This window comes from Gossypium hirsutum, chromosome A09 (assembly GCF_007990345.1).
Source record: "Gossypium hirsutum isolate 1008001.06 chromosome A09, Gossypium_hirsutum_v2.1, whole genome shotgun sequence".
Lineage (NCBI taxonomy): Eukaryota > Viridiplantae > Streptophyta > Magnoliopsida > Malvales > Malvaceae > Gossypium > Gossypium hirsutum.
Genome location: NC_053432.1, coordinates 73,603,979 through 73,614,632, shown reverse-complemented (window position 1 = coordinate 73,614,632; position 10,654 = coordinate 73,603,979). Strand labels below are relative to the sequence as shown.

The 10,654-nt window shown below is 32.2% G+C and overlaps 2 protein-coding genes across 2 annotated transcripts; both read right to left on the bottom strand.

Annotated features, from left to right (window-relative positions):
• Positions 1-268: 268 nt before the first annotated feature.
• Positions 269-3,904, bottom strand: LOC121206182 (uncharacterized). Its single transcript, XM_041076687.1, has 5 exons — positions 3,643-3,904; positions 2,371-3,533; positions 1,960-2,254; positions 1,551-1,854; positions 269-1,456 (listed from the first exon to the last, which is right to left on the bottom strand). Exons 1-4 carry the CDS (start codon positions 3,848-3,850, stop codon positions 1,691-1,693), a joined length of 1,830 nt encoding a protein of 609 aa, XP_040932621.1. The 5' UTR covers positions 3,851-3,904; the 3' UTR covers positions 269-1,456; positions 1,551-1,690.
• On the bottom strand, positions 390-1,268 carry LOC107895650 (cleavage and polyadenylation specificity factor subunit 6-like). The gene has a single exon (XM_041076212.1). It carries the CDS (start codon positions 1,266-1,268, stop codon positions 390-392), a length of 879 nt encoding a protein of 292 aa, XP_040932146.1.
• Positions 3,905-10,654: the final 6,750 nt, after the last annotated feature.

The following is a 10,654-nucleotide window of genomic DNA, read 5'->3' as shown; positions in this document are numbered from 1 at the left end:
TTTATCATATTTAATAAGTTTGAAAGTTTTTATAAATAAAAGAATTGAGAATTCATACATGAGAGATGTCTTCAATATTTCTTGACAGCTTTGAAGATAGTAAAGATATAAATACGCAGCAAAAGGAAAAAAGGAATAGATAAATTAATGAATAGATTCTCATTAATTATTCCTATTTCCTACCACTTATTCTCATCTCATTCTACTTTCATATATAATTTAACATGCTTCGATTCTTCATTATCTTTTCATAAAATATACTTCATTCATTTATCTAAAGATATATATTATTTTAAATGTTTTAATATCATCAAAATTAAGAACAATAACAAAGGATTTCTTTAAAAAAAACATACCTTACAAATAATGATAGTGGCACGATTTAGTTTTCACCAATTAGTGGAATGACGAGGAAGATCAAATCCTTCACCTTCACTTTGGGAGCGTTCTTGACTTGATTCTCTTGGCCTTTGTCCAAAAATATATCCAAAAAAAGCAACATTTTCACCTTGGTTTTCATTCAATTGATATGGAGGATATATTTGAGGAGGAGGATACATGAAAGGTGGAGGTGGGTGATACATTCGTGGAGGAGGATACATTTGAGGCTGGTATGGCACACCATAATTAGGAAATGGTGGATAATAACCATATGGTTGTGGATAACCATGTGAAGGTTGTTCTGGTGGATAAAAACCTTGAGTGCTAGTAGATGAATCACTATACCCAAGGTTACTAGAACTCGATCTCCTACCACTACCAGATGAAGAGCCTATAGAAGTATGCTTCTTGCCTTTTCCCTTTGATGGAGCTCTAGGTTCACTTCTATCTCTCCTAGGTTCAGGAAACATATTTCCATCAAACTCTGATCTGTCACGAAAATGTCCACCAGTGGTACCACCCCCATATTCTCCTCCATACTGACTAAAAGACCTAATTTCACCTCTATCACCACTATATTCGTCATCCTCATCAATTGGACTTAAACCACCACCATCGGGTCCATCGCCACTCTGACTTGGAGTTGAACTAGAACTTGAATGAGACAAAATTTGTTGTTGCGATTGATTAACATCCATTTCATCATCAGAGGTATCCACAGGCAACACACCGGCATTTTCACCATCTAACAATGGATTCTCTTTCTCATGAAGCCATTCTGATAGTGGATCAACATCTTCAAAGATATAATCAAGGCTGATAGGATTAAAACTAGCATTTATATCATCAGTGCTCATTCTTTGTTGATGCCTCATCTTAAGCCTCATATTATAATAGGTAAACACTAGTTTTTCAAGTTTTTTATACTTTAACCTATTTCTTGCCTTGGTGTGAATATAACTAAATGTGCTCCAATTTCGTTCGCAATTTGATGCTGAAGTTGTTTGACTAAGCACTTTAATTGCTAATTTTTGTAATTCGGGAACACATGTGCCATATATCATCCACCACTCAGCTGCATAATATTATTTAAATTTCAAAATAACTTTAAAATGTACAATATAATTAAATAATATAAATTAAATTAAATAATTTAATTAACTGTTTACCCGGATTCATTTGCTTCCAAGCTCTTTGTGCTTGTGGAGTACCGAATGTCTCATGTTTATCTCTAAATAATAACAACTGCATAAATAAAAGATAGAGTAAAAATAAAAATAAAAATTCTATTTCAAATTATTTAACTAAGTTACAAATAATAGTAGTTGAATCTAACCTGATTAACCATTCTGACTTGAGTATCCATGGAAGGTTCTAATCTTTCAATTACTGATCGTGTACCTTCTAATGTTTCTATTAATACATTCTCAGAATGCTCCACCCCAAATTGAAATTGAGGGTTGAGAAAATAACCTAAGTATAATTTATAAGAATATCATCAAATAATAATAATGATCTAAAGCTTAAAATAATAAAATATAAAAATAGTTCTTAATTATATGAAATATTTTATCTTACCAGCTGAATGCAAGTCGGAATGCATAAAATTCCATCTATTGTCAATAATCTTTTCATACTCTGTGAAATATCGACAATTTTGTTGAATTGCTCGTTTAGCCCTATCAATAGCCTCATAAATAAAGCCCATCGTTGGTTTTTCATCGCTATCCACAAGTCTCAATACTCTTACTAAGGGCTCATAAACTTTTATGAGGTCATTGGTTTTTTTCCAAAAATCTTTTCCCAAAACAATTTTTTTGGCTTCATAAGCAGGCCCTGACTTTTGCTTTCCCCATTTTGATTCTTTAAATTCCTATATATTCATAAGAAAAATTTTAAAATAATATAATTTAAATTATTTGGAACTAATAAAATCACTAAAGGTTACTATATTTAAGTAATTATATTAACTAATTATAAAATACTGACCTTTGAATTAAACATTTCTCTCAAACCTTGCTTTTGTCTTGTTATCTCTTCAAGTTGAATGAAATGAGTTGCAAATCGAGTAAGAGCGGGTCGAAGTATTTGTTTCCCTTGTGTATACTTCTTCATCAAATCAACAGTCCAAATGTGATTGTATATAAAGCAAGTCACTTTCTTTGCCTCATCTAACACTTTTGCTACACTGGGCTTTTTCCCAATATCTTCAAGGCATAAATCTAAACAGTGAGCTGCACATGAGGTCCAATATAGATGTTGTCTTTTCAACATTAACTTTTTTCCAGCAGCTTTCATTGCTGCCTCATTATCAGTCACTATTTGGACAATGTAATTTTCTCCAATTTCTTCTACAACTGAATCTAACAAACGGTAGTAGAATTCAGCATCTCTACTACGGACACTTGAGACATCTACCGATTTCCAAAAAATGGTTCCTTTACTGCAATAAACAAGGAAATTAATGATGTGCATTTGATTCAAACTGTTGGTCCAACCATCACACATTAGAGTTGCACCCAATTCTTTCCAATGAGTCTTTAGTACATTTACCCAATTATGAACTCGTTGATACTCTGACTCCAAATACACATCTGAAACCTCATAAGGTGTTGGGAGCTTTACACCTTGTCCAACTTCTGTTGCCACTTGAATTAAGTTATACAACCATGGAGAGCTTGCTAATTGAAAAGGAAGTCTTTCATATATTATAAATTTAGATACCGCTTCACCTATCTTCCTTCGAAAACTCTTTAAAAAAGAGTCATTGACCTTTGGTTGCTTTGAACTTTTGCTTCTAACCAATTCAGGTATAGCTCCCCTTAAGGTAAACTCAGACTCATCTGGAATAGATTTACTTGTTCTTTCTCGATTATGTTCTCTAGCTGATCCATGAGAAGATCGCCCTTCTTCATAAATGTTATCCCAACCACCAGTACTTCGTCTGAATTCTTCCCTTCTATGCCACTCGTGTTGTGATTGGATACTTTCTCGAGTTGCTTGCCTTATAGCAGAAACCTCATCAATGAATCCCTCATGCTCATCCTCCTCTTCTGTTAATTGAGATAAGAATTCATCTTTTCTCCTCTTTTTGTCTATTTTCTTTGTGTTGCTTTCTTTTAGTACATTCATCATACTTTCTCTAATGACACCTGTTAATAAAATAAAAATAATTCACACTTTATATTATTATCAATTATATATAATCTTTATTGATAAATTTACAATAACATTTAATAATAATAATAAAGTATCACATACCAGTAACATTAGGGCATGGTGCAACATTGCCGGTTTTATGAGCAATGTGCTCTTTAAATCGTGTTATTCCTCCTTTCACAACTTTACCACAAAGTTTACATACGATACTTCCTCTCGCATTTGGCACTAGAGTTCCAAAGCGCCAACCTATATCATTACTTGGTGCACCCTCCAATCCTTTAGTCGGGAACTCTTCACGTGGTGGCATGCTTTATTTTTATTTATATAAGAAACATAAAATTATATTTAGAAATATAAGCAACTCATTATTTATATTATCAACAATATAATACCAAAAAAAGTAAACAAAATTTAAAGCTAAAGTAAAGACCTAATATTATAGAAATAAATAAATAAATATTGTGTAAAACAATTTAATAATAATAATAATAATGATGATGATGATGATGATGATGGTATTAATAATAATAATAACAATAATAAAAATCTTTAAATTAAAAATTATATGAAAGGATATACTATATAGATAAATAAAATGATATAATAAAATAAATGTATTTAAAATATTTAGGTAAATAAATATGAAAAGAAATATAATTGAAATAATAATGCAAAACTAATTAAATTTTAATAATATGGTAATAATAACAAGTAAATAAATAATAAAATAAAAAAAGGAAAAATAATAATAGTAATAGTAATATTAAACTAATTAATTTAATAATAAAATAGCAAAAATAACAAAAAAGGGACTAAATCGAACTTAAAACATAAATTAGCGGCAAATCCGAAATAAATAAAACGAAAAAGGACCAAATTGAATGCACAAATAAAAAAAATGGATCAAATGGGAAATAATCCCCATCCTTCAAAACGCACAGCTTCAAGGTGGACCAAATTGAAATACGAAATAAATTATAGAACAAAATTAAAAAAGAAATAAGCTTGATTGTAAATAATAAAAAATAGGAAGGGCTAAAAGCAAAATTAACCCTTCCATTAAAAACACGTGGATCCTAGGAAACGGGTCGGGTAAGTGCACAGGTTAGGCCGAAACGGCGTCGCTTTGGTGCCAGAGTGGCCTGCCCAAAAAGGCGTCGTTTTGAAGGCCTATTTAAATAAATTTTTTTTCAGAATCTTCACTTTAGCCATTCTTCAAATAATTTTTTTTCCTTTTTCTCTCAATTATCTTTTTTCTCTGCCGTTACCCAGAATCTGGCCATCGACCACCGTGGCAGCCGCCAGTCACCGGCGACGGCGCCACCGTACACGTTGGTCGAAAATCACCGAAAACATTTTAAACCCCCTTTTTTTTTGTGTAGAATATAGATCTAGGGATAAAAATCTCAAAAAATCACTCTATGTTGCAGATTCAAGACATGCAGGTTAGTTTTCTACTTACTTGATCTTGATCTATTGCTTTGCTTGCTGTCCGTGCCTTGTGGTTGTGTTTTTTCACTTGCCGAATTATGGAGAATGAAGAAATATATTTTGCCTTTTCGTCTTTAATCTGACTTTCAGTCTTTTTTACTTTACTTTATTTTACTTTGGTTTGATTGAATGTTTGAAACTTGACCGATTTTGCAGGTTGGGAGGGAATATATTCCCTTGCCTTTTGTTTTATTATAAAGTACATACATTGATTCAGTCTTTTTTTCTCACTTTTCACTATTCACCTCCATCCACAGCACTTGATTTTTTGTTTTTAATTTACGGAAACGGAAAATAACGGGAATAGCGGCCCGTTATTGCCGCAATTGTCCGTTATCAGTTAAATTGCGGCCGCTATCCACCGTTATCGGTGTGAATCCGCTTCCCTCCGTTATTTTCAGCAATAGAGGTTTCGGTTGGCGGCGCTACCGCTATATAACGGCCGCTATTCTGAAAATGTTCCGTTATTTGAATCCCTGATCCTATCCTGATATAGCCCTCCCGAAGAATATGTGTAAAACGAATTTAGCCCAGACGGGTAATCCAAATTAGGGTCTGAATTTAGCCTGGACTGGTAATTCAGATCCAAGCTCATTAGAGTAATTGTCGTTGCAGGGGATTTGGCCTGGACTGGTAATCCCACTGTAAGGATGAGGTTCGCGGGAGTGTGCTCTCTGATATGAAATGTGTAAGACCATGGTTGAAAGATACCATGGCAACCTGATATGAAATGTGTAAGACCATAGTTGAAAGATACCATGGCAACCTGATATGAGATGTGTAAGACCATGGTTGAAAGATACCATGGCAACGTGACATGAAAAGAATAAGACCATGGTTGAAAGATACCATGGCAACATGACAGAAAATGAGTAAGACCATAGTTGAAAGACACTATGGCATCACGTCAAAGATAAATAAGACCGTGGATGGGAGACGCTATAACATCTGTTGAACAATTGATATTCAGGTAAAATGTATCAGATGACGAATGGTTATATGAAATGGTTGTGTGAAATGTTTACAAGAACTGGTCATATGGAAATATATGTACAAAAGCGTTGTATGAAATAATTATGAAAATGGATAAACGAAATAAGTATAAGTACATGGAATATAATTTATGTTAAGTTTGATATAAGCTATTAGCAGAATAAATATACATAAAATATATGGAAATGATGAGGCATAAAATATTGATATAATGAAATGAATGATATATGCTTGTGAAGAAACGGTAAGAGCATGATATGTTTCATGACATGTACATATATGATTATCTTTGATATGTTGATACAAGGAAATTATGTAATTGAGACTATTATTAAACTCAAGTGCGACATGTTGAGAAAATAGATATATCAATGTTGAATTTATATGAGATATGTGCAAGTATACTAACAATGTTGTTGTTTGATGCTTATACAAGTGCCAAACTGTTGATTGAATGGTAATATATTTATTTTATATGATGCATTGAATCGGTAAGTATTTTAATTTTTTTAAGTGATCTGCAAATGGTAGTAATGCTCCGAAACCCTGTTCTGGCAGCGGATACGGGTTAGGGGTGTTACAGAGCCAATTAATCAGGAAGCTCACAAAGAGCCTTTAATCGGGAAGCTCCTTAGAGCCATATATCGGGACGCTCATAAGAGTTGTGGTGTGTCCACAACACATGCAGGATCACAACCAATCAGGATGCTCCGAAGAGCTATTAACGGGAAGCTCGTAAGAACCATATAACGGGAAGCTTATGAGAGCTAATAACGGGACGCTCTTTCAAGCTGTGGTGTGTCCACAGCACATGCAAGACCACAACCAATACGTGAACCCTGTATCCATCGAATTTTATTTATTCAAACGGGTCTTAACACTTGTTAGACATTGTCGGATATGTGATTAATTTCATACATGGTTATTACAAAATTCACATTTCAATCCAAATATATAAATATACAATTTAGTTACATGAACTTACCTCGACAATGTTCGAGAGCTTATAAGCTACTAATTTGTTACTTTTTCTTTACCTCGATCTAGCTCCGTATTTGGTCTATCTGGATCTAATTAGGCCAATTAAGCTTGCTCAAAAACTCAACACCATAGTTAGGGTTTCCATATTTTTTTAATTAGGAAAGATGATGATAAATGATGATATTAGATATTTATTTATTTATCATCTTTTATTTTATTCACTTTCCAATTTCATCATTTTCTTTATTTAATTTTCCATGGATGACTAAGCATACTTATCTACTAACTCCTCTAAATAATCTAGTTGCCATATAAGGACCTCCAATTTTGAATTCCATGGCTATTTGATCCTCTTAGCAATTAGAATCCAACTTTTTCACTTTATGCATTTTGGTCATTTTCATCAAATTAGACATGTAATCGATAAAATTTCTCAACAAAATTTTCATACGATATTTCAATCATAATGCAAACCATAAAATAATATTAAAATAATTTTCCTTCCACACTCGGATTTGTGGTCCCTAAACCACTATTCCAATTTCACTGAAAACGGACTGTTACAAATAACTTGTTCACTATTTTATAGTGATTGACTTTTCATGAAGGAAGAAGTATTGGTTATCATGAGATAAAATATGATCATATTGGGAGAACATATATTATCCCAAATAGATCGAGGATATCCTATGAGGGTATCACACTTATGACAAGGTTATTTGACAAGCACTGAGTAGTTACTTTCATAATGGTATGTCGTTGGGGAAAGCTCAATCACGATACTATGGTGGAATGACTTTATGACTAAATGAATTTTTAATTAATAGGTGAAAAATCAAAACTTAATTATAAATCATTTAAGTCTCAACTACATATGTCTAATCGGTCCCTCCACTAGCTCGTTAAAACTAGAAATGAATTTTATGTTTGAATAGAAATGAACGGAATGAATAGAAAAATAGAAATGAGAAACATTCATGAATGATTATAGTTTTCTCCAAAATGAAGAAATGGAATCATTTGAAAATGAATGTAGGTTTCCAAAAATGGAAATGAAAATGAAAATGAAAATGAAAACTTGCAATCCTATAGAGGATTACTTAAAAAATGATGGAAGAATGAGTTTATGTTTTTAGACTATTTTGAAGGCTAAAAAAGAAAATATATCATTCAGTCATGGTGAACATGTTGAGTTGTGACATATTGAATGAATTTTCTCAAAATTTTATCGAGGGTAAAATCGTTAAAAATTTATCGAGGTAAAATTGAGGTGAGAAAATTATATAATATGTAGATATTAAAGTTTATTTTGAGAAATAGAAATATTGAATTGGGTTGAATTATATTATATAGTATCAAATCAAAAAGGCCTAGGAAGTACTTGTAATTTGACCCGATGTGAGAGAAGCCTAAAACCTCTCATATAACATGAAGGGGGCGGTAACCCTAGTAGAAATATAAGGGTGAGTCGTTCACTCCTCTGCTGCTCTAAGGAGGATGTTGTTTTTCTATTTAAAATAAATATCTACAACTCTACAAGGGTTCTACATTCTCTCCTTATAAATAGATGGCATCGGTAGAACCATAAACACAACTTTTGGGAGATTGTTATTCTACCGAAAAATAAAGAGAATATATTCTCAACTTATAAATATAATTTTCAGAATAACAATTTTATCGGTTTCTATTAAAGAAGAGAGAATTTTTGTTTCCACTCCAAAAGGAAAACTTTTTCTAATTATGTGTTTTGATTCAATTGGTTCGAACCCACACTCGAAGCAATTCAAGGATTCGCTTATCAAAAAACACATGTACGAATTTGGTTAAGGTTTATTACTATAAATATCACAAACCGGGTTGATTTTCAAAATTTTAATTTTTCGCTATGCAAGAAAACCATTTTCAAACTGTGTTTTTTTTAACACTTACTTGCCAGCGTGACTGCTTTGATTTATTTGATGATGCATTATATGTTCCAGTATAATTACTTCAGTTCATCCAATGATGCACCTCATATGTCAGTATGATTGCTTCGGCTTGCCGATGATGCACTATGTGTACCAGTAACTTTTCTTTGGTATATTTGATTATGCACTATGGTGTCAGATTGAAATGCAAGTTGTCTATTCTGTGTATCAGTCTTAAAATTCGAGTTAGGTTAATATGACTCATTAATAATAAGTTTGGAAAATCATATCGAAATGAACTAATATGATGCTTGACATTTTGAATATGTTCATATATGAACTCAAAATGAGAAGTATGTATCTTATTATGTAAAGCAAATGAAATTGAGCCGTAGGGGCTAAAACGAATTTGAATGAGTCAGTAGACTCCAGAAACGAATTGACCAGTAAGTATAAGGTAAGTAATGGAATATGTCATGACAAATTGACTAAAGTAATGCCTATGTTATGTATGAAATTGAAAGGTGAGTAACAAAAATATAGTTTTGATGATAATGTTGAAATGTTAGGCAAATTGGCTTACCTGATGGGATATGGACATTTATATATATATATATGAACTTATAAAAGTTACAATTTGAGTTCACATACTTATTGTCTTGTTTTTATTTTTATACTAATTTATAATAACTTGAACAATAAATGTATCAATGACCTATATTGCTAAGTATACTATTTGTTTTCTCCATGCGTAGGTTCAGTTGATTCTCGAAGCCCTAGAACTTGAAGCCAACATCCAAATTATCATTTTCGACTCAACAATATTTGTATAAAGTGGTTCATTTTGGTTCTTTGGCATATACCTAAGGGTATTTTGGTTTAATGTCTCAAATAGTTAGGTTGACAAGTTGTGATCTTATGTTTGATTATGTCTTCTAAAGTTGATTTGAAGCCTTAGAGTTAAAGGCTATGAAATTTTATGTGTTTGGTTGGTTTTGAGAAATATGAATGGTATAAATTAGATTAATTAATTGATGTTAGAAATTAGTAGTTTGATGGTACTTGGGAAGTACCAATTTTGCACAAATTGTCTTAAATGCTTTGGTAAGTTATTGATATGGTAGTATGTAATGTGTTTAAATATGATTTCAGGTCTTTCAAACTTGTACCAAGTTGGTTCTTATGAAAACAATGAGTCAAACTGTGATGAAAAACTTCTAACGTCGAATGAAAAACAGAGCAAAATTTATGTGGCGATGTCATTGCTTCAAGGTCACGACGAGCAACAAACAAAAAGATGTGTAGTGACAAGGAACCCCCGGCGTCGCGACGTCAACCCAAAATTTTAGAATCCTTACGATTTGGTCTTATTTCGACATTGGCTTAACAAAAGAGCTTTCATAAGCTCGTGTAAGACCCGGAAATGATTATGTATCTTTTTATACACTTACTTTAGTTACATTTGAATGTTTAACGGTTTGTAATTGAATGTCATTTGACCGTAGTTACTTCGATAATGAATGTGACACCTTGTAACTTGGACTCAGTGATTGGGTCAGGTAACAGGGTGTTACAAATGTAATAAAATAATTGTTAATATATGTTCCCATAATGAAGCATTATTATTATTTGATAATTGGGGAGGGGAATAGGGTTGCTTAAGATGAAATCTAAGTTTTCATGCCTAAAGCATTATAATTTTGCCACTAATAAGCATTATTTTAATCCAATATAACTAA